At 48.0% G+C, this 24,070-nt stretch overlaps 1 protein-coding gene across 3 annotated transcripts in view; it reads right to left on the bottom strand.

The window, feature by feature from the left end:
- Positions 1–2,276: 2,276 nt before the first annotated feature.
- ADAMTS16 (ADAM metallopeptidase with thrombospondin type 1 motif 16) overlaps positions 2,277–24,070 on the bottom strand; it is a 124,149-nt gene continuing 102,355 nt past the window's right edge. For 2 of the 3 annotated variants that reach the window (XM_037062969.1, XM_037062970.1), the window contains exons 19-23: positions 13,464–13,665; positions 13,111–13,305; positions 10,564–10,788; positions 3,572–3,719; positions 2,277–2,551 (exon numbers count right to left, since the gene is read on the bottom strand). In XM_037062969.1, coding sequence (XP_036918864.1) covers positions 2,436–2,551; positions 3,572–3,719; positions 10,564–10,788; positions 13,111–13,305; positions 13,464–13,665 — 886 coding nt within the window. In that variant the 3' untranslated portion in view covers positions 2,277–2,435. Of the gene's footprint in view, positions 2,552–3,571; positions 3,720–10,563; positions 10,789–13,110; positions 13,306–13,463; positions 13,666–24,070 lie in introns of those variants that run through there. The other variant, XM_037062971.1, reaches the window with a different exon arrangement.

The following is a 24,070-nucleotide window of genomic DNA, read 5'->3' as shown; positions in this document are numbered from 1 at the left end:
AAGCCAGGGTGGGACCAGAGGACGTGCCAGACATGTGGGGAGTGGCGTCTGCTCTCCCTTTGGGCCCTTGCAACAACCTAGGCTCCTGTTTTCCCAAGTGTGGACCACAGAGGGGGCTGGAGGTGGCCCATCGGAAGTGTGGTCCCTCATGGTGGCTGGATGCAAAGGGAACTTCTGGAGAAGCCCTTGCACCCTGGAGCTGTATGCAATGTGAGATTTCCCAGCGACGCTGGGTGTAGCCTCAGGGAAGGTGAGGAGGGCACATCTGTCTTTGATGGAAGATGTGTCCTTTCTTGTCCTAAGCTGGGGCCCCTGGAATTAATCCTTTCTATGACAGAGAATCAGGGTAGGGGGCACTGGAGTTCAGTAGCTGGCATTAGGTCCTGTCCCCACCGTACGAGGTGGGACCTAGAGCATATTGCCTGCCTGTGTGGCCTCACTTTCTCAGAGGTAGGGAGGCCTGAGGATGTGCTGTCCCTTGGAGGGTGCAGGGTTGATTTAGCTGAGGCAGGTCAGGGCCCAGCACATGTGTGTGCACGTGTGTGGGCACGTGTGTATTCTATCAGGGGCAACCGTTTTTAAGAGAAACTAAGTGAGGTTGAGAAGAAACCCAATCCCATCACTTCTAATGAAAAGTGATTCCCCACTGGCCAGATATTTCCAGAGCACTGGGAGTGGGCAGAGTGGAATTCTGGATCTGGGAGCAGGCAGCTCTAGCCACTACATGGGCCTCTTGCCTGGGAGCCACTTCTGGAGCCCCGGGGCAGTGAGCCTGGACAGGTGACTCCACCCAGCCCACAGTCAGTGCACACACTGCCACCCGCCTTACAGATTTTGGACAGGTCAGGCCTCATAATCACATGAGCCAATTCTCTCCTCTCTCCATATATAGCCTATTTGTTTTGTTTCTCTAGAGAACTCTGACTAATAAAAAAGGAGGGACCATGGGGTCAGGGCCTTTTAATCAATAATGACATCATCCCGAGAGGCCTCACCTGAACCTCTCAGATTGCAGGGGAAGGGGAAGAAAAGGGGTCACCATGCTGCATGGTCCCAGGGGCACTGCCCACCCCCATACTGGCTTCCACCATTCTGGTCACCAGCCCAGCTGTCTTCCCTGCAGCCTCCTTATTTTGGGCTTTTTCAGACAAGTTCCAGAACTTTCTACTAGGTTCTAGAGCCCCATTGCTCTGAGACAGCTTCCCAGTCTATGCACGAGATGCGAACCTTGTGAAGAATCATGAGCAGTTCAGAATGACGCTGTACGATATAAACTTTATTATAAAACTTCAGCAAATATAAATATCCAGGCACCCATTCCGAAAGGAGCTGCATGTGGGGAAGCAGAATGAAAGCAGCTCCATGCTGATGGAGATTCGAGAGGTCCACTGGACAACTCCATCCCAGGAAATCAGTGCTTTCTCTCTGAATGGGTCTCACAAAAGCAGCCCACACTTACGAAAGAGAAATTCAACATCCCCACAATACACAACAATTAAACAGGTTCTAAGGTTATTGTGTTGGCATGTCCCTTGCACAAGGACCATCCACACCCCCACTCAGGACAGTGAGGTCCTGGTGTAGGCTGCGGTTCTCTCCTTCTGGCATAACCTGTAACTCAGTCATTAAGAAAAGAGAAGCATGAAGGAATAGGTTTAAATAGAAACACTCACTTGTAAATAACTGAGAAAGAGAAAACGTAAAATATAAAATCCTATCCTCCAGCACATGAGTCTGAGAGGCATGAAGCACCTTAGCAGGAATTTCATTTTTTCCAATTTCCAGAGGCAAAGTCTCAAATCAGGACAGGGTCCAACCTCTCCCGGCAGGCAGGTGCCCCTTAGAAACTATGCCCAGCTCTTGTCACAGCACCAAGTCCTTGAGAAGGAAAACTCTGCTGCTGGGGGAGGAAGAGGGGGCCCTGGGAACACAGCCGGAGCTGTCCAAGCTTCCTGCTTCTCCTGGTCAGAGGCTGGTTATTCCTGGCAGGAAGCCTTCCAGGTGGGAGCAAGGTCAGCACACTTAGGGGCAGATATTTTTGCACTTATTACTAATGCTGCGGCCTTTCTTCTATTTAAAAAGCACCGAACATTTAGCATTTGGCAACTTCAGCCCCACCTGTCTTTCTGACTCGATTGAGCTGAAATCCAAATGCTGGTGAGCACTGCTCCTGTTCCGCAGAGCGGGCCCTGCTGCCTGCCACCAGGCTTCCACCCAGCAGGAGAGCATGTGCTTCTGTGTACACAGGTACGTGCACATACCCGGACATGCACAGTACGTGCACATACCCGGACATGCGCGTGTGTGCACAGATTGCTGAGTGTTTCTTCTTGCAGATTCCATGTTCGTTGGACGCATTCCATCCATACAGACTGGACAGCTCATTGGTGCTGAGATAGGTATTTTTCTCGGCCCTGGGAAGCGGCCCAACTGACTCACAGGTTGGACTTGGAGCAAGTCTCACAGCACTGCTGGCCATAGAACTGGTGGCTGCACATTCCATGCCGGGGCACCAGGGGGCACCAGTGCAAGTGGTCTTTGCAGAAGGCCTCTGAAAACAAGCAAATTCAATGTCAGTCAATGTCCCCAGGCCATGTCCAATGCCAAAAGCTAATAACTCCACTGGCCAATCACGATAAAGTTGTCATTGTTTTGAAGCTGCTGAGGGTGAGGAGCTCTTCAGGACAAACCGGGCCATGCGAAACCTGCCATTTTTATAAGGCTCTTCTTAGAAGGCACCTGCAAAACGAAATTAGGGCCCTGGCTGGCGTAGCTCAGTGGATTGAGCACGGGCCTGCGAACCAGATGATCGCGGTTCGATTCCCAGCCAGGGCACATGCCTGGGTTGCAGGCCGGTTCCTTGCAGGCTAACTACCAGCAGGGGACGCACAAAAAGGCAACCATACAGTGATGTTTCTCTCCCTCTCTCCTTCCCATCTAAAGATATATAAATAAATAAAATTAAAAAAAAAAGATTCCTTATAAAAAAAAAAAAACGAAATTAAAACTCCCTTCTCTTTGTGTTAATTCCTCCTACTCCACCGCTCATCTACCCAAGACAATGGGCCCTCTGAGGATGAAAGTTTGAACTCTAATTCTCTGACTGAGCCAGTCTGGTTGCTCTCCCCAGCTTCATCTTCTCAGAGAAGCCTGCAGACAGGCCATTGGTCTCTGCTAAGGCATTTGAGGGTCTGTACACAGGTGCAAAGGGGTGGCACTTAAGAGCACTCTGTGGGTGAGGCAGGCTTTGTTCAACTCATTTCTAAATAAAATGAATGGCACTGAAGTAGGCAAAGATATCAGGCTTTTAAAGCTAGACTTAAAATTTACCACCATTGATGCCATTTCTGGGGAGGCCAGAGAAATGAGGGCTGCTTCATGGGAAAACTGGAGAAGGGGATAAAAAGAGGGAAAAGGTATAACAGAGGAGAGACCTGAACTTCTGCACTCTAGGGCTCTCTGATAACCACTGGGCATACTGACTACTCCAGGCCCTCTAAGGATCTGCTCCAGAAACTTGGCAACCCCACCCCGGCATGCCTAGGTCTCCCAGGCCAGGAGCCCTCCTCACCTTGCTTCTCTGCGACAGGGCAGAAGTGAGTGTTGCAGGCCAGGGAGGCTTCGGGCTTCCGGTGAACGAAGCAGCCCACAGCTGGCCGGCCCCCTGCCAGGCACTGCACGGACCTGGTCTGCACGCCACCCCCACAGCTGGCTGTGCACTGTGAGGAACACACGCATGGGAGTCACCCAGGGCTGCTCGGTTCTCAGGGCACTCCCCTCTTCCACCCGGACTCTCTCTATAATGGTGGGTGGCTGACCAGAATCTGTATTAATCCCAGGTAGGAACAGAGGGGGAAAGTGCTCAGAAGTGTAGAATGTTCTTCATCCATTCACAGTCTCACGGATACAAGGAAACAGGCACAGATCTGGAGATACAGCATTGTTCCCTGGACCTGTCTGGGCTGCAGGTCTGGCATGAAGGAAACAGTGTCCTTCATAGATGCCATCACCAAACCATCCCTTCTGGTGCTCCTGACAGGTCAACTCCCACAGAGGCTTAAAAACAGTAAGCTCCTTTTAGACCCCAAGTTCACAGACTCTGGGTGCCTGGAAATGGCAACACCAGTTTCTTGGGTGCATTTTGCTAAGACATTCACATCCTCCCAAGGGTGTTATCCTCTGAGACCAAGGCCTGGTACCCTAGGGCACAATGGCACAGCAGAGCTAGAGAATGCAGTGGCACAGCTGGAGCATCTTCCACTAGCTGGCTGGGTGCACAAATTCAGAATATGAGGCTAGGTCATCTCAGATCCACTGCAGGGAAGAAATGGGGAGATGAGCGATAAGAAGGACGAACCCCAAACTGTTGCACTCCATGTGTCCAAAAGAAAGCAACTAAAACTCTAGACTGAATTATGTCAGTTGTGCTTTAAAAAAGCTACCAGTTCAACAAGGTCAAGAACATAGGCAATTAAGGAGCACTTTCAGGAAGAAGGGGTCAGATAATATTTTGGATGTCCTGCTGTACAGTGGGTAAGCTAAGCAGTTGCTTTGTAAGGCAAGAATGAAGCTAAGCAGTTGCTTTATAAGGCAAGAATGAAGCTGTTCAGTACCGGGGACAGACATTACTCAGGATGCTTGCCCAGTTTACAGGAGAGTGGAGCAGAACTCCATGGGAGCACGTTGAGGCTGCCACCCGGGGCTGGTTTCCTGCAGCACCAATCAGTCTGTGAGTGAGCAGCCAGCCGCTTCCCCGTTGCTCACTCCTGACCTGCTGCAATCAGAGCCTCCCAGCATGGCTCTTAAAATCGGCTGTGGGTTGGGACTGTTGAATAATGAAGTAACTAACTAAATGAGTAATGTCACTTTAGAACAGGGCTACAGCTGCTATGCCAGAGGAACTGTCTTGCGCGTCTCATGCCTCCAATCTTTGGAATGTTAAAATAGCCCCTTGGAGTGGGCCTAAGCAACCTTTGCCCCAAAGAACTGTTTGTAAAGATAAACATAAAATAGGTCTTACTGAGCTGAAGAATACTGGTATAAAAATTAAAAACATTATTTAGAATTACTGTCACCGTCTTGTTATTGCACCTATAGAAATGCCTTCCTTCTGTTGATGCAAGTGGTCCCCTTCCCTTTCTCATAAATACCCCCTGACTTCACCTTTTAATTGAAACACAATTTGGGCTTCTGCCTGAATCAGTTGTTCTCAAATAGCTATGCTTATTGGTCTCAAATAAAGGCTCGTTGCCTCTCACTTTGGCAGGTAAGATGCCTCATCTGCTCCCGGTTCACATCCACCTCTGCAAGGCCTCTACCTCATGAGTTGAATTTCTTTCATAATTAGAAGCTAGGGAAGAATTCCATTCTGGCTAAGGGCAATATATCTGTTAGAAATCAGGATAGCTGGCCATTGTTTGTTATTACAGAAATAGTGCCCATGTTATTACTGTGTGGTCTGGTTCTTTTTGTCATTGATACATTTATTTACACATAGAAATCATCTGCTTGCCGTTAGCAGGCACTGTTCTGGGGCACTGGATTCTGAAGGGCGAATACAAGCCACTTGCCCCTTCCACAGGTACTTACAGAATGGTGCTACTCAGAGACCACAACACAGGCAGCAGCGTGGGGTCTGTTAGCAGTGTTGACCCCTGGAGTCCCTGCCTGCCCTGAACTCTGCCCAGAGCAGTCTCTAGATGATTCAGAAGTGAGAAACACTGGTCTAGAGTTTAAAAATTCCTCATGATAAATTTAACACTTTGGGAAAAAGCCTCCAAATGATGAAACATTTGCATTTTGTATAAAATTAAAATTGTCATTAAGCTACAGATTTTGAAAATACTTTGCACCGATAGAGCTGGAGATATAGCAGAAGATGCAAGAAAAGGAAATTTGAAAAAAAAACTTCTTCAATTTTATTTTCAGGAAGAAAAACATACAGATTTTGTTAATTAGTGTCACAAGCATAACGACTTCAGACTCCTGATGTCAGGACAGAGGAGGCCAGCGTGCTGTGTGGTGATTATAACTGGTACCTGCACCTTCTCATGGACCTACACGGTGACAGCTGCTGGCACCATCTGTCCAGACCCCCTTGCTGTTGGCTTCACCTCCACATTAGCAGTGTGCAAACTTGAATGTGCATTCAAGCCATTTGCAGGAGTAGTTAAAATAATGCTAGAACCCACTCCGAAATCTCAAGTTTCCACACATTTGGGCCGGAGTGTGAGACTTGCTATGGATCCTGAGAAAAAGGATGCCTACCAAGAAGGACTCTGGGTGACTAACTGGGCTCAATATTAAAAACAGGGGTTAGCAAGTGTTTCTACACAGAGGTCTCTCCTGCAAAGCACACTTCAGAGAGAAACCTGCACTGAACTGCCTACCTGCACTGTGTTCCTGCCCCTTGAGCCAGCCCTTATAAAGGAGTTCCTGGAATTGTATTTCAATCAATAGAACCAAGGTTTTCCCTGTCCAATTGGAGCTATGCAGCTATATCCTCCACCCACATTTTCACTGACCAATCAGAGTGGCTTCATTCTGACCAATCAAAATGTGATAATTTGGAGACTCATTTGCATGAGGTCAGACCAATTAGGAGCCGCCGGCAGGGACTTCTGCCTTATAAGTCAGCTCTTCTCTGGATCAGGAATGAAGTTTTCTTTTCCACTGCAGACTGAAGTCTGCCTGGCTGGAGCTGAGATACTGAAGATGAAACACAAAAGATGTTTCACAAGACCAGAGAGACCAGCAGGAATTGCAGAGCAGAGCAGAGCAGAGCTGTCTAGCCAATGGGGGGCTTGGGCCCAGGGTCACCTCACAGCGGTGCTGCTTCATAATTGAACTATATTACAGCTGAGCTGTTTGCACTGAATAAAGTTCCTTCTTCCCTGCACCCCAAGTTGAAGACTCCTGTTGGTGTTGAAATGATGCCACTCATCATTGTTGACACGGAATATCTAACCAGGAGGCTCCTGGTGCTGTGAGTCCGGCCAGTGCTCTCCATGTCAGAATTACACGAGCAAATGCCCACGTTTTTTCTTTTTCTTTTCAGGACCGACTTCAGTTATGTCTAAATTTAAGAGCGGTGGTACATAGAGTCCATATTTGTCATGACTGCAGACATTTTAACAAGTCGTCTTGTCAAGGGACTGAAACTTCTTGTGTGTTGCCCTGGTGGTCCCTGTTTTGCTTTAGTCAAACAGACAGTCCAACAGGTGTTCTCACTTAAACCATTCCCAGACCCTATTAGAATGTGAACCTCCCTCCCCTAAGCCCAAATGACCCATATAATTTAAATCAGTCCTACCAGGTGACAATCCATTAAATTGGATGATAAGCAATGCCATTTAAATCAACAGAAACCCTGCAGATCAAACAAAAGAACCACAATCTTTACACTGTTACAAGAATAAACCTGCCTGGGGGCAAAGTTCAGCCAGGCACTGGCCATGCATATGGCCTGGCAGTTTCCCCCAGTCTGAGGGCACTGGCTGCAGGTGTTTAAGGCAAACACGGCCCTCCCTCTGAGGTGCCACTCCCCAAAAGTTAAAGTCTCAGAACATACTAGATGAATCACATTGGATTAAAAACTTCAGGCAGCATGTGATAAAAATGGCTTAGTCAAAAAATTGAGTATTTCAGACTGATAAAAGTTATTACAGACATGTATTAGGTTTTTTGATTTTGGCTTAAATTCAATACTGATAAATCTTGTTTTCCTCTTTGTATATTTGCCTGGAGACTTTGAATTGAGCAGAGTGGCCAGCCAGCTAGAGGGTAGGGAACTGGTTTCAGGGGCCCCAGTGCCCCCACTGACAGAGAGACAACAGTCTTGGGGAGCCACTTCTGTCTGTCTCCTGCCCATACTTCTCTAGGGACAGAGGAAGCAAAGCGGTGACTCAACTCCACCCCTTAGCTCCTCCATTGCTTCGTCTTGTTGGACAGACTGCACTCAGAAGACAATGAAAGGGAACTGTCTGTAACCACTGATGCTTTTTGTCAATTTACAATAGGAAATCCTTGAAAGGATATAGTTGAAATGTCCTTTGCGCTAATAATTTAAATGAAACAATTTCTAATCTGAATATCTTTAGGGGAGGAGTCCATATACGTCTAAATGAAAAAGCTATGTCAGATTTGTAGACAACAAGAATCACAGTGGAGCTGGAACATAGGCCAAGGTCAGTATATAAGGTCCACAGAAGGTGTAGCTCTTCCTCCCCGTGGACTGAGGGAATAGCTCCTTCTGCAGAGCTCAGAGATTGGGACCAGGAATTATGGTTACGGAACAGAAGAAGGACTGTGGCCAGACTGGAACATCACAATTTCTTAAGAGTCTGGTGAATATATAGCCAACCCTGGGCTCACAGAGACATGGCCAGACCTCTGACCCAATGATGTGGGTGGGGGAGGCATTATTAGAGGGGATTTTGAACTGATTTTATGCTAGTAGAAGTTTAGGTAATATTAAAAGGATCCCATGATGGATTACATTGGTTTTGATAAATATTTCTGTTTGTTTCCTTTGGACTTAAAGATCATAGCTGAGTGATTTTTGCTGTCACATTTGTTCATTTCAGTTTCCCATGCAGACTCGGGTTGACGTGAGCAGATTGCTGGTGAGTATGTGTGGGTGGACTCCTGCAGGAGCAGGAAGAGTGGATACAGAGCCAGAACGACCCCTGCCTGTTGGCAATCAGCAAAGCCAAGAGTGGAAGGGCCAACACCACGCCATCTCTAGGCCACCGCTGGCATCTGGGGACTGTGATGCACAGTGCCTTGAGGTCTTCCCTCCGAGCCTCACATTTTTCCTGCTAGAGAAATCCTGGTGGTGGCAGGTGCCATGGTAACGTCAGATTCAGCTCCGACTGTTTACCTGCCTGTGGTCCTCACAGCCCAGGGCCAGGACAGCTCTTCCCTGCTGAATCTCCCTTTCTGGGGGCTGGGGGAGTCTGAGGAAAACACAATTGGAGGAGGACACAAATAACCCCTGTGTTAGTTTCCTGGAGCTGCTCTCACAAGTGACCATGAACCACCCTCACGGTTCAGGATGCCGAGGGCCAGGCGTTTACAAGGTGGGAAACCACAAGTTTGTGGCTGTGCATAACATCATTTTAATTTGACTCTTGAAAGCCCACACTCTACCCATGTGCCCATGATGACCATGGGCTCTGACTTGGTCTGTGTTCTGCTGCCCAGGGCAGAGGGTGGGACAGAGTAGGGGACCCCTGGGGCCCAGGCTGAGTTGTCAGGGCCATAGATAGGCTGAAATCACATGACACGTAGGAGCCCCACTGAGAGGGCCAAATTCTGCCTCTCATTAGCTTCTCTGTGCCTCAGTTTCTTCATCCATAAAATAGGGGTGATAATGGTGCTGCCAGGAGGAATAAATGAGTGAGGAGCCCCACAATGCCTAGCACAGTGCCAGCGGTGGGAAGGGGTGGCTCCCAGCAGGCATTAACCATTGTTATGGCCTTTATTGCAGCACATGTCAGGGAGGCTCCCAGCAGAGAATCCAGGCGAACTGTCCAAGGAGTTGAGAGTGTAAGTCTGAGGATCCTCTGCAAGATGGGCCTGGCAGAGAGGGGCACGCAGGCTGGTCACCACCACATACATCACTCTACCTCCACCTCCATTTCTTCAGAAAGAAGGAGAAAGTCGGAGATGGGGCCTCCACTGTGCAAAGTGGAAGGAGGCTGGCTCTCCAGGCTAACAGATTAGAAAATCAGATAATGTTCCCTTCCCCTCCCTGCAGGGACAGATTAAGGCCAAGCTCCCCCTCCTGGGTAGAAGCGAGAAGTGCGGGTGCTCCAGGTCTGGCCAGCTGGAACTGGTTACAAAGGGTCAGCACCTTGCACCTCTCCGGGGAGGGTCATCTCCACTGAGTGAGAGCAGAAATGGCAGCAGGAGCCAGAGGAGTGAGAATGTGGCCCTGGGGCGGAGAGGAATCAGAAACTAAGGGCAGAGGAGCAGACCCACAGGTTGAGAAGGGAAGGAGCACAGTGTGAGGGCTGCCGGGAGTCCAAAGCAGAAAATAAGGGCAAAGAAGGAGGGTGAGTTAACAACAGTAATGGCAAAATTCTTCTTAGAGTTGAAGGGAGTGTGGAAGAAGGAGGGACATGGACACATCGAAGGCCCTAAAACCAATCCCGAGGACCTCTCTGGGCCTGGGCTGCCCTAGTCTGAGGGCCCACGCAGGGCCCAGCAATTCCAGGGTGTCTCAGACCCTGTCTGCACTCAGTTCATATACACCTAGTAGAATCTCACAGCAACCTGCTTATTCCTAATTTTCCCCATACACTCATCTCTAGGGAATCTTGCCCAGCCAAAAGGCATTATATTTTCCAATGCTTAATTGGGTGTCAATTTAGAACAAAGCACACGTGTCCTAAAAGATTCCATAACTTTTGGAGACTACCCTCATGAGAAAGCCATAAGCACACGCAGAAACACAGGCACTTGCACACACTTTGGAAGTGCAGGTCAGGAAAAACTTGGCTTGGACATCCAGAAACTCCCCGCCTGACCAGCTACCAAGGTTTGGAGCAGGGCCCCTACCTGAGACCAGGGCGAGGTAAACCAGCTGGCCCTCGGAGGGCCTGTAGCAGCAAACAAGGCATGTTTGGGGCAGGGGAACAGGGCACAGGCACGTTCCAGCTCCAGGTCGGGCTGTGGCAAGTGCAAGCACTTCTTTGAGGTCAGCTCCCGGTACTTCCCAGAAATGTACTTTTCAGCACATTTTAAGAATCTCTTCTGTGTTCCCCTTTCACATGTAACAGAACACTAAAAACAAAAGAAAACAAAAGACGTGAGTGAAAAATACTTCTTCAGTGGTGGCTGTTGGTTTTACAAAATCGTTGAGCCAAACTATCTCCTGATTAGATCAGCTTGAACATTTACATGAGTGTAAACATTCAATGAAGTTTATTGGCATTTCAAAGGCATTACAGACTCTCACTAAAAAAGGAAGGTCATGAGGCCATAGTGGCCTAGCATTTGGGGCCATAAGTGGGGGCAAGGCAATCACAAACCATGAAGGAAGTATTTCTAAAGCCATCAGTCACTGGGAAATCAAAATGTTGGGCTGTCACTGATATGAGAATGCACTGAAATTTAATATGCAGGACATGAGGCGAACCCCAGAGCTCCGTGTGTTAACACCATCCAATAGCAGTGTGAAGCTCAACCCTAAAGCAGGGGCAGAGAAAACCCAGGGCTCACAAATCTTCTCCAGAAAGCTCTGAGCTCCCTGTGAAGAGAGCAAGCACACACGACCAGCTAATACATTTGTCCCCATGGAGGTGCACTTCTAGCCACAGCTGTCACTGATGTGGGAGGCCCTGCCACATGCCGAATGGGTCCTGGATGAACCACTGGGCCAGCAGAGACACACAGGAAGGTCACAGAAGGACAAGACCCACTGTTGTACCAGGGGTCGCAGAGTCTGAAGGTGCAGGCGTGTGCTGGAGTAGTGGTTGGTGCTCAGCCTGATGGGGATTCCCTCTGTTCTGCAGTGTCTGCGGGCTGTATAAGCAGTGCAGCCAGGGTGGCCACACCGGTCCAGGTTCTGGCCTCACACTCTCACGCTTAGGTGTGGCTTATAGGTGTGCTTTCTGGGTGTCCTGAGGCCAGTACGGAGACAGAGCTGGGGGACTGCTCTCAGTCTCTGGCTGCGGCCCAGCCTAAGAGAGAAGCTGTGTGTGTGTGTGTGTGTGTGTGTGTGTGTGTGTGTGTGTGTGTTATGTTAAATATTCAGGGAGAGGACTCCCCACCTGGACACCACCCACAGACTGTGCAGCCCAAGTCACTTCCTTCCTATGGACTCCGCCTTCTAAGAACGGTGACATTTGATCCTAGGAGATAACTGATACTCCTGTGTCCCAGGACAGAGAACCCGGAGTTTTTCCTTAGCCATGGCAGGCTTGCTTCAGTGAGCGACCATGTTTTTACATTTCAGTGGCAAAATGAAACAGTGTCTAAAAGGAGTTAAAAGCCCTGGCTGGCAAGCCACCCCTTCACTGACTGATTCATGTCACACCCTGTCCAAGGCACCATTCCTGGTGTGGGCCGGACTGAGGCCTTCTGCCTGTCCCTGAGGAGCCTGAGGTCAGGGAGTCTGGGGCTTTCTTTGCACAGGTGCTGTGGAAAAACAGACAGCCAGTTCTGGGCCTGGGGGGAGGCCTCTCAACGCCCGTCCCCCTGGGTTTCCACTGGCAGGATGCTAGTGTCATTCTGTGCTGCGTTCGCTTTCCGGTGTCCTTTTGGGTTTTACTGACACCTCCCCCTCCAAGTTGGTGCACGCCACAACCCAGTTAAGGAGCTTCTGCCGTGCCCCACAGGCAGCCCCTGCACGTGTCCCGAGGTTCCCTCCCTGGTGTGGGAGGTTGTGCTGGACAGAGGCAGCAGCTCCATCTGCACCCTCACAGGCTGTACCATCCTGCCATTGGGCCAAAGCTAGTTATAAAGTCCGGATCACTACGAACTCCTGTTAGTTCCAGCATAGCAAGGCCAGGGCAGTCCCCACACAGTGCAAATGAGGGGGCGTCCTGTCCTTCAGCTGCACAGGGCATTGATGCCAGCAAACCCAACATGAGTGCTTTCTTCCCCAAATGCAAGAACTGCCTGTGAACACTGGTCTCAGGAAACGGGTTCTCTGATTTTCCAAGATAATGCATTCTCCTCTTGTTCTGTGTTACATAAGCACTTTCTGGCAAATGGCTGCAGCTGTTCTGGGGTTAGGTGGGTCCCCAGGACCCCACTGTCGACATGATGAATGTCCCCTGCTCTCACACTTGTACCCTGCTCATCCACTCATCCTCATCTCAGTGCCCACTGCATGATGGCCTTGCAGATGCCCTTGAGTGGGCTACTCAAGAACATGATCTGGAAGCTGAAAGACATTTGTGGGAGTGGAGTGCCTTGAGGTTGGCTGAAGCCCAGATGGTGGCCTGAATGGGGAAGATGGGCCAAGGTAGAGGAGAAAGGGGAGAGGAGGAGGAGAAAGAAGCAGTGAAACCAGGTGAGGACATGCAGCCCCAAGGAGAGAGGTGGCGGAGCTACTTATGTCCGGACCAGACACATGTATCTGAGACCAGGCACACCCACCTGAGACCAGGCGGACACCAGCCACTGCAGCTTCTTGTGCTTGTGACAGCGCTTAAGTGGACAGGCCTCATGAGTCCTTGGCTTGGGCTCCGAGCTACAGAGGGCGTCAGGCAGCACCTGCATCCTGGCTGAGGGGTTAGTGCTCTCACAGGCCACGGACCTCTTCCTCCATCCTTTCCCACAGGTCCTTGAGCACTGCACAGGAAGAGTAAGCATCAGATCCCAGCAACATGGGTCAGATCTTGTTGGGGGACCCCGGGTCGCAGACTCTGCAAGGCCTGGTTAGAACACAGCTCTGTACTCCACATGAGTGGCCCAGATACCACCCTCTACACCATCCCTGCCCAAGTTACCTCTGCCCAGGGCCCGGTGCTCCACGTGGGAGGGCAGCTCTGGGGGTGGCAGGCCTGTCGGCTGGAGGGCGCAGGCTGGGAACACAGGCTGTCCAAGACCTGCTCTGATCTGTAGTGGGCCCGCCGTATGCACCGGACCACCCGGCTCTGTGTTCCACCACCGCATGTCCTGCTGCAGGTGCTCCAGTTCCCCACGGACCAGCTGGGAGGTGACAAGGAAACCTACAGTGAGGGGTGATGCCACCTCCCTGGGAGAGGAGGGCCACATCTGTGCAGAAAGCAGCTGCCATTATTTCCCATCTACAGTTTGCATGTACAGAGTCCTTTTTATTTGTGCTGGAGGTTTCCCACTGACCCCTGTTGGTTCTTGCTTCCTTATTGGCTTTCCTGATTATCATTCTTCCCCCTGACCTGGCTTTCATTGTGTGTGTGTGTGTGTGTGTGTGTGTGTGTGTGTGTGTGTGTGTGACATAATTCAGCAATTTGACAATTCAATGTCTAGAACAAGCATTTTTCTTTTGCCGCAAAGCCTTTGCAAATGTCTTTTCAGAATCTCTACCTTCCCAGGAGGGAGCAAATGCAAATCCAAGTAAGGACGGGCAGGAGGGATTGGGTCCCATGCTCCAGGGGGGGGCCATGACCATCCTGAGGTTGCGCCAGCTCCCACCCTGCCGTTCAAAGATTTCTGAGCAAAACGACCAGTGCCATTCTTCGAGTTCCCAAATGGGTCTGATTTTCAGAGCCATTTCGGACTCTTGTGAACGTTCTCAGGATAAATCAGCGGTGGACGGAGAGGGAAGCTGGTGATGCCTCCTGGGTGGGAAACAAAAGCGACCTCACCCCAGCCCTGCAGTTGGCCCTGCCACGTCCCTGTGCCTCCAGGCTGTGCTGTGCCCTGGTAGTCTGACTTACTCTCACTTGTAGGAGCCCAGAACTATTTTATACTAAGGTTGCTCCTGAAACAATCCCATTATGTCTAAGACAATTACAAAATAAAAACAAACCCTATTATTAATACAAAGCGTTGTTCATATAAAACAATGTTAAGCTTATAGGAATTGTTCTGTCTCAACTATGGAGATGCTTCCGTTTTTCAGAGTCCATAAAATTACTGCCTTTTAGTTCATGTTAAACCATGTCAATGATGCCTCCTCATGATGAAACTCGGGGTTTCAGCCCCTTGGCTGTGATGCGTCTGCCTTTGGAGCCTCTTCGGTTGCTTCCTATTGCTCTCAGGTTTTCTCCCATTTCTTGCATGTGCTCTCTCGGCCCTGTGGCTTTATAAATTATAATTGGTGTGTCCGCATGGGGATTGCAAAGACATCTTGGCTGCACTCGGGCTTTTCACACCCTCTCCTTAAGTCCTCTGTCTCCACCACCTTAAAGCTGTTCCAACTGAGTTGATCCATTCTCTGTCCTTCTGTTAACTGTCCATCGTTAAGAAACCCTCCCGGACAAAGATCATTCACACAGCACGTGGAGGCGCCAAGTGTCTGTCTGCTTTCAAAGACAGAGCTCTGGGGAAATGTCTTAATTGCAGCTCATGATAGAGTCAAAAGCCACACAAGCTTCCATGCTTTCTGAGGACTCTGAGGGCAGCGCGAGGCATGTTTGGTAGCGAACCAGGGGCCACACTTGTGCTGCTTTGCTGCTTTCCCTGACTGCCAATTGGAACCAAGCAGGCAGCTGCAATCAGCCAAATCAGAAGACTCAGCTACCCAACCGTTACCTGTGCTTCCCCGGCCCAGGGCTGCCCTCACGGGGCACATCTTTGAGGAGGGCTGTCGGTGCTGCTGGGAGAGGAGAGGAGCTTTACGGCTGTCACTCAACATTTTAGACAAGGTTTCCTGGCACCATTTGTTCAAGATTCAATGCCACTATTTGTCAACCGTCATCAGTAGTTCCTAAATAAAATAACTTTCCCCTCCATATTAAAAAAGTAGTAACATTTTGGCTTTGGTTATTTCAAGTTTCCTTTGGAAAATGCAAATTTTCAACAAGAGCATTTGGCTTTAGTGAAATACCTTACGGTGAAGTGCCACTCAGGCAGCCGCCTTCTGGGTCAGAGACCACCTCCCTCCACATGGACCAGTGCCTGGTGCCTATGGATGAGACCACCTCCCCAGAGCTGGGGGCTGTCATAGACTTAGCATCAGTGAGTCACTCAGAGCAAATACTGCTAACTTCATTTTAGAATTCAGTTTCAGTTTTTTTCCTGCCTATTCTCTTTGAATTTTCAAGACGGCATCTGTTATTCTATTTTTATAAATAACTTGATCTTCTAGGAAGTCTTCTGTAACTCAATAAACACATGAAATAATGACGGCGCAGAATCCGTGTCCCAGCATGACCCCATAAGGAGGCATGACAAATATCAGTTGCACACACACAGCTGGATTCGGGTCAGGAGGGCTGCTGGGCGCAGTGAATGACGCACGCAAACCCGCCTCTGAGCACGGGTGCCTCTTCCGCATCAGCAGGCTTGTGCACAAGCGACTTTCACATGTTAGCATATTGGTCACAGCTTCCAAGTAGGCTGTTTTTAATCAAATCACCCACTTCCACGTTCCTCAATGATCTTTAAAGACCTCCATGCCTGTAAATACGGGCACTCGCACACGGAGCTGTGGGTGGCCCAGGGTGAAGGCGGCTGTCTCTGCATCTCATGGGCCCTGGGTTTGTGTATTTTTTAAAGACAGAAGAACCTTTTCTTCGTGTGACCCTATAGCACCTTCACATGAGAAAGTAATTTGAAATCCACCACACTTTTCTTCTACATGAAACGTTTTAAAGATGACAATGCATACCCAACAATAAACAAATGCTAGTTTGAAATATCTGCCATTTCCACTGGGAAACAGTAAGTTAACTCAGAAGAGAGTGAGCACAAGCGTAAGCTGGACGCATGACAGTGGAGGTCGGAGAACTTGGGAGGACGAGGAAGGAGAGAACTCCTTTCCTGTGTCCATCTGGCCCCTTAGTTCACTTTCTTTATCTACTGCTTTGGAATGTGCTATTGGTCGGTGTCAAAGGACGTTTCATCTGTGTCAACTGGTACCAGCTACATACATTCCAGGCAAGTTTCCAGGCAGAAGTCCAGCTCTGCTAATGATCTTGGGAACCAAATGTGTAAGTGAATGGTGTCGAGGTAGCCAGAGTTATTGGTCAAACAGATGGCTCTATCTGCTAGAGCAATACCCTTTCTCTCCAAACCCCTCTGAAGTTCGCTGGTTCATTAGAAAGGACAGTGGGTCCTGCCCACTCACTCATCCCTCTACTGTGGTCTGTCTGCAGGATGTTCTGGATGCTGTCTGGGGAAACCAGGACCCTCTCTAACTGTCTACTGCACAGGTGGCCAACACAGGGCCCACAGTCTGAATCCAGCCCTCCACCTTGTTTTATCCAGCCCAGCACCTTGTTTCTACCTGGTGGCAATGCTGAGCTCTCACTTAACTGTTAAGGAGTAGTTACATTTATACAGTCCTAAAGTTACATTCAGCCCTTTGAAGGCAACTTCGAGGCTGATGTGGCCCCCAGTGAAGATGAATTTGACAACCCCTGGTCTACTGAATGCATCCTTCTGGGGGCAACGCTGGGGGCTGGCCCTGATTTTCTCCTCAGAACTGAGAGTCCATTGCTGACTCTTGGTTGGCAAGAACAGGGGCAGACTTCAGAAACCTGGAGCCCTGAGTGGGGATTGCAGGCCTTTGCCATCAGGACACGGAAGCTGCGCCTTGACAGTTACTTCATTTGTTCAGTCTCAAAAGTTAAACCACTTTCGGGACTTGTGAGACTAACAGATTTATAATGAGCCAGACACAGGCACTGAGTTGTTTTCATCTCTAAATGCAGCATTTCTTCTCTGAATCACACCAAGCCAAATTGAAAGACATCAAAATCTCCCCCCAAAGGAAGCACTGTGGGTGTTAATTTTATGGACTGTGAGAAGCCAGAGGTATGTGCATTTTTATTATTCAGGGGCCAACATGCTATTTTTGCCAGAATTTTTTTTTGGTCTCACTATCCTGTCATCAGATGTTATCTTAGGAAGAATCAGTAGGATCTACAGAGCTTTCCTTTACAAGGGAAGACAGAGAAAAACACATTTATGAGGGACGCAGAGCCCAAAGAATCTGACCTCACTGTTCAAAACAGACTCAACAATTCCCTGTTTCAGCAAAAATCCTTCTTCTGAAGGTTTTTCTTTCTGTAGGCCACTGAGGGTGTTTGCATCCCATTGACTCAAATGTCAGGCTTCAACTCATAAAAGGTAAAAGGAAAATCATTAGATTCAAATGCTAATGAAATTCTGCTTCTTTGTGAGGTTGCTCTTGTGTCCAGTTTGCACAGAACACTGCACCAAGGAAAGCTGACTGCTAGAGCTGGGAAGGACTTCAGAAATGATGGACTTCACAGGCCACATCTCACAGTTGAGCAACAGAGTCCCAGGGAAAAAGGACAGTCCCAGAGGGAGTAGAAGATGCAACTAGGAGGAAGGTTTGGGAGACCCCTGCACGGTGTCACTCTCAGTGTCCCTGCTACTCTGCTCAAAAGAATGAGCATCTTTTCCATCGCCAGACTGTAGCGTGCGGAGGGCAACTCCCTCTTGCTCCTCTTGCATATGCATTCGACACCAAACCATGGCGCTAACTGTTTAGATTGCAAACACCTTTTTTATGCAGTACAAGGCAAGTAGGGTGGGAACTCTCAAATGAGTAGACAAACTAGCAATCTAGACCCTATTGCAACTGACATTGCGTACTGAGTGAAAAGGGGGTACCTTCCTCCACTTGATCAGATTTAACATCCCAAATTTTCATGCCCAAGGACAGAACAAATGGGCTGAGAGGACCCCAGTGTATTTGCCTGTGACCCAGATGATGCTAAGGCAGCGTTTGCCACACCATGGCTCACACACCTGTGTGTTTCTCGTCTCCCCTTTATTCTACAGGAATCACAAATCTGGAGATGGGGGCCAAGAATCTTAATGTTTGCAAGCACCTCCCTTCCCCTCCCTGATGATTAGGCTAACAAGCAGGGGTGGGAACGGACTCTTAAGAAGTGCAACAGTCTGTTCTTCAGGACAGTCCAGGACACTGGCCCTTACAGATGAGCCCTGTCTTCCCTCCTTCCCTTGTAGTAGAGTTGTATATATTTTAAAATAAGTAATTAATTTATTTATAGGGGAAGGGAAGGAGAAAGAGGGGGAGAAAGAGAGTTGCTTTTTGTGCGCCTGCGACTGAGGACCTGGCTCGCAATCCAGGCATGTGCCCTGACTGGGAATTGAACTGGCAACCCTCTGGCTGGTGCTCAACCCCCTGAGCCACAACAGCCAGGGCCCTCCTGGATTTTAAGACTGCTCTGGACCAGCTGCTGGACTCATCAGAGACTGAGCTTCTGCGGGGACACATAGTCATGCAAGCTTAGTGTACGTCCCCAAGGAAGACTATGCCAGAACCAAAATGGCTGATGACCTGGGATGGGCCAGAACTGCTTTTTTGTATACTGACTGGTCCAACCTTGGAATGAAGAGCTCTGAGAGGTAATGGTAACTATGCCCAATACTGACATTCACTCTTCTAACCACCATTCACTCTTCCAAACCACCTAACTTGAGAGCTGGAGAGACATTTCTATCCAAGGGCACCTCCATGGTGTGAGGTCTTTGTAAACATATTATGCTTGGACATGGAAGGTTGTAATAATGGATGAATTCATAATTGGTGATATCATCTAGGTTCCAATGATGGTTCTTATACCACCCTGCCACCCAGACAGACAGCAGGTTTTCCACTGGGCAGGGCCAACATAACTTCCTATATGAGACTCCTTGGTTTTCTGTCCTCAGGACGTCAAAGCAATGGGACACTCCCTTGGATCCGTTTCTGTCCTGTTGGCCCTTTATATCTGACCTGCTCTTCTCTGGACACCAGCCGTGCCACTCCTCACTGCCTCTTTCCCACCAGAGGAGTATCTCTGTTCCTCACTCATCTGAACTGACACATCAGACTCACCGGGGCTCTCCATTCTCTTGGTGGAGCAGCCCAGCCACTGGCCACACCACGCTGAGTGCCAGGAGGGCCAGCTTTGCCCACGGTTAACGACGTCCCTTTTGCCATCACCCACTGACACGTGGGAGCACACAGAACCAGACGAGTCTGCATACTAATCTGCTTCTGCCAGCTGAGCTTGTTTTTGAAATTATGTAATATAATTAGCTTTGGTATAGCCTGATGAAATGTGAGCGTGAAAAATAAGAAGCTTGTTTCCATGAAAACAAAGTTGGGTCTTTGGAATGACTCAGTAAAGTCTAGTCATTAAATGAAATTACTGTCAGCTTAGGTGTGGCTGAGACCAAAGCTTAATATAGAGAGAAATAAAAAAAGAACAAACGGAAATGAATGAAAGATTGGGACCACTTTCACTCTCCTTTAAATAAACTCAAAATGGACATCATAAATATCTGGCATACTTTATGCAAATAATGCATTTAGATTTATATTAATCAGATCCCTCCTCAAAATAAGCTTTGACCATAACTAAAAGAAGTAGCAACTGAAGGCACACTTATGTGTTTTAATTGAAAATAAAGGGTCAAAGTGTGTGTATTTTTAAATGCTTTTTCCCCCTTAATCCACTTTTTGCATCAGTATGTTGAGTGAGAATTTCTCTTCTACCTGGTGAGAACTTCCAAATTTTCCCCATTGAACTCTTTACCTGTGTAAACCCCTGTTCATGGAGCATGTCCCTCTGACAAGTGATGGAAACCTGGAACCAACAGTCCCCATGTCCACCCTCGTGCCCTGCGTGCCCATTTTAGGGGGTGTAACACCCCAGGCTTCCTTTCTCCTGACCACTTTGCATTTCACCAGATCACAGATTCTCCTTCCTGATTCTCCAACAAAGCTGCATTGCCCTGTATGGACAGACCATCCAGGTCTGGGGTGGTTTCTTCCATGCATCAGTTTGGCTGGGCCATGTAACTCATATGTTTGCTTCAACATTACTCTCCCTGTTCCTGTAAAGGTATTTGTTAGGAGTGGTTAACATTTAAATCAGGAGACTTTAAGTAAAGCAGATTGCCCTCCATAACACGGGTAGGCCTTGTCCAATCATTTGCAGGCATTAATAAAAAAAGACTGACCTTTCCCAGAAGGAGAAGGAATTCTGCCAGCCCATGGCCACTGAACTGGAACTAAAGAATCAACTCTTCCTGAGTCTCCAGCCTGCTGAGTCCACAGATTTTGGAGGCTGCCCATAATGCTTATATATTCTGATAGTTGGCTAAGAAGTGATATACTTTAAGTAAAAACTAGCCATATAAACATAAGCTTGCATGGTACATAGATTGAATGATTACTACTTTAATTTACTTTTTTTAAAATCAGAAAGACTTTCCTATATTGAAGACGTGCCATTTTCCTAATAGAGGAAAGATAAAACATGCTACCCAAATTGCCGAGAAATGAATATATTCATCAATTCATCATGGAACTCGCTCTAAAAGACACTTAGTGTGAATGATAGAAAGACGGTAGACCTGAGCCAGGTTCAGGCTTTCTGAACTGTTTGGAATATGTTGCTGCCATGACATGAACATTCTCATTTTGCCCTGAAGAGGGTGAAAGATAACAGAGACAACATTTTCTATGAAGACACTCACTTTGTGGGAAGATGTTCTAACCTAGCCCAGGAGCTGCCAAACACTTCACTAAACGGCTAGAGAGTAAATATTGCAGGCTGGTGGGCCACGTGTTCCCTGCTGCAACCACGCAGCCTGACCGCAGACGGAAAGCAGCCAGAGACCATGCAGAGACCAAAAGGCATGCCCGTGTTCCAGCAAAGCCTTATTTTCAACCTAGGCCACAGTTTGACAATCCCCGATCTCACCAGTTCTATTGAGGAACAGCAGGGTTGAACCCATCTGCAGTAGCCAGGGAGCGACGGGCTTGTGTGCAGCCGCCAGCATGCCTTCACAAGGTAGGCACCCTGAGGCTGGGGGCCCATTACGAGTGATGCCAAAGCAGATTATCAGGAAGAAAAGACCAATCCACTCCATTGTCAGAGACGAATGTTAGCAATAAAACAACAGCAACAAGGACAGCAAGGCCCACATGTTAAATCTTGAAGTTCTAACAATCTTTCCAAATCTTAAAGAGACAGAATGACGCCCACAGAAGACGACTTCAGATTCTGCAGCCCCAGGGAAAGGAACCGGCACCTCACAGGTAGAATGCAAATTCAGTTAAGTAAAAGCCAAACTGGAGCTCTAAGCTTTTGAGAGCTATGCACTTGTTTCGTTCTCCCCACAAACCAATGAGGTGGATACTGTTCTTTGTTCCACTTCAGAGAGGACAAGAGGAAGTGCAGAAAGGTCATGCAAAGGGGGTGGGCTGGGATTTGAGCCCACTGTGTCCAGCTTTGGGACCTGGGCTCTCATTGATGAATTTTGGTCCATTTTCTAGACACACTTGGTGTCTGCTCTGTGCCCTGCCCTCTGCTAAGTGCTTACATTGATTAAGCCACCCACATACATGAACCCACTTAACAACCCCAGGGCCAGGTGCTATTAGAATTCTCATTTTACAGATGAGAAACAGGCCCAGAGATGGTGAGAGCCTTTGCTGCAGGCACTCTGGTTCTTGATGGTCAAGGTCACATAGCTGGTAAGTGGCAGGGCCAGGGAGAAAACTCACTCTGCTGTGTGCTACTCAATGAAGTAAGGCTTCTGCAAAGCTAGCTTTTTTTTTTAGCTGGACAAATATCTAATGTGTGCTAGTATTGCTTGGCTCTAAAATGCCTTAGGAAATATGTATATATATTTAGGGAATTTTGTGGGCATTACATATGTTAGTAGGATAGTAGCAAATTTTATTATGCATATCTACTTTGTATGCACATAAGTGTAGAATTTATTACTATAGGTAAAAATTATGTGTCTCTAATTTATAGCTAAATGTCCACACAGAGTAGTGTTTCAAAAAGTCCTTAATGATTCAGTTTCTATTCAGTGCCAAAATACTTAGTTAGGGCCATGCTCTTTCCAAACGGTTTTCCCTGAGTCATCATGACATCCAGAGTCGCTGTAACATCTGAAATATCTTTTCTTGCCTCTCAAGAGAGCCTATTAGTGGTGCTCTGGGGAAAGCCTATGTGTCTAACATAAATTTAAACATTTTGCAACTGCGGTTCGTTTTTCTTTTAAAATAAATGATCTTCTTGCAGGGGATGGTTGAATAAGCATCTCTCAAGGTGCGAAGTGTAATTTAAGTCACAGAAGATTCACTGACCACTGCGTCCCAACTCTCTTTCTTTGGATCCACGTCTGTTTGGAAAGGAAAGTCAGCTTCCTCTTCTATTACAGAAGTTGAACTCTCCTCACCATGGCTTCCTTTTATGAGAAGAATTTTAAAATGATGGCATCGCTCCTCCTGCAGTTTCAGGCTTTTCTGGCATTTCACTTCAGGGTTTCTTGGATGTTCACTCTTAGCTAAATACTTTGAAATGAGCTTCTCCAGACTCATGAGTCAGTTTTCTAAGAATGCTTTCCAGGTGGCCTTCTCCAATGGATCTGGACAGTTTGAGCCCAGACTACAGCCCCACAGTTCCTGCAGCTCATGCACTCACCCAGTGGGGAGTGCTAGCTGGGTTCGGGCCAAGTGGGATTGTTCACCTAGGACCATCCACAGAAGGTTTGTATAGCAGGGTTCCCAGGAATTGCCATAAATTCAATTGGTTTTAAGAGAGAAATCAAACAAACAGATTGAATCCATATTTTATGCAGGTCAGATTGCAAATTGACACCATGCAGGGAATCCATGTCAGGATCCTGGCCAGGGTTTCAGGCTCATTCTTTGCTGTCAAGTAATAAAGTGAGACCATAAGAACACCGCGGTCATGCCCTTACACTGCCCGTGTCCGTGAACTAGCCACTGCTCTTTTTGAGTGGTTAGCACATGGAAACCAAACAAAATTGGTCATCCCATTTCCTTGCCCCCCCACCCCCGCCCCCAAACTCATGAGAACACTCACAACAACTGGATGCTGAGGGGCATGGGGCATAAACCTCTGGAGCTGGGTCTAGGCAAAGGCATGTGAAAATTTACTGCAGTTTCCACAAAATGATAGCAGAACCTAGTCTTTTACAATGATTTCTACGTTTTTTCTTTGAACTGCTGACCAGCTGCCAAACTGAGGTCCAGGTGTGGAGGCACCATGTGCTGTAGTGCAGACAATTTTTCTGGCCAATAGATGCCATTAGGCCAGGTGGTGGCCAAAAATATATAGTTAATATTTGATGTTGGGTCATCTTTCTTGGTGAGCCTGGAACATTCCATTCTCTGCAGGAAGGAGTTCTCACTGTGGCCCTTTGTGGAGATTAATCAGAACCAGAAAATGAACACACAGAGTAAGTAGAGCAATATTTATGTAACCTCCGTCTCCCACCCCTATGAAACTACATTTTATAGTCGTATTCATTCTTTTTCAAGACATCTACAGATTAGTTACTTTTTATTTTCTTACTATGTCTTAGGTTCCCGTTTGTTGAACTTTTTTCTCCATCTGGTGGGTCTTACATATTAGTAAATACTAAAAGGTTCTGGTAC

This window comes from Sturnira hondurensis, unplaced genomic scaffold (assembly GCF_014824575.4).
Source record: "Sturnira hondurensis isolate 20B ecotype Veracruz unplaced genomic scaffold, ASM1482457v3 Scaffold0014384, whole genome shotgun sequence".
In the NCBI taxonomy this organism is placed as follows: domain Eukaryota; kingdom Metazoa; phylum Chordata; class Mammalia; order Chiroptera; family Phyllostomidae; genus Sturnira; species Sturnira hondurensis.
This window is presented reverse-complemented; position numbering and strand designations above follow the sequence as displayed.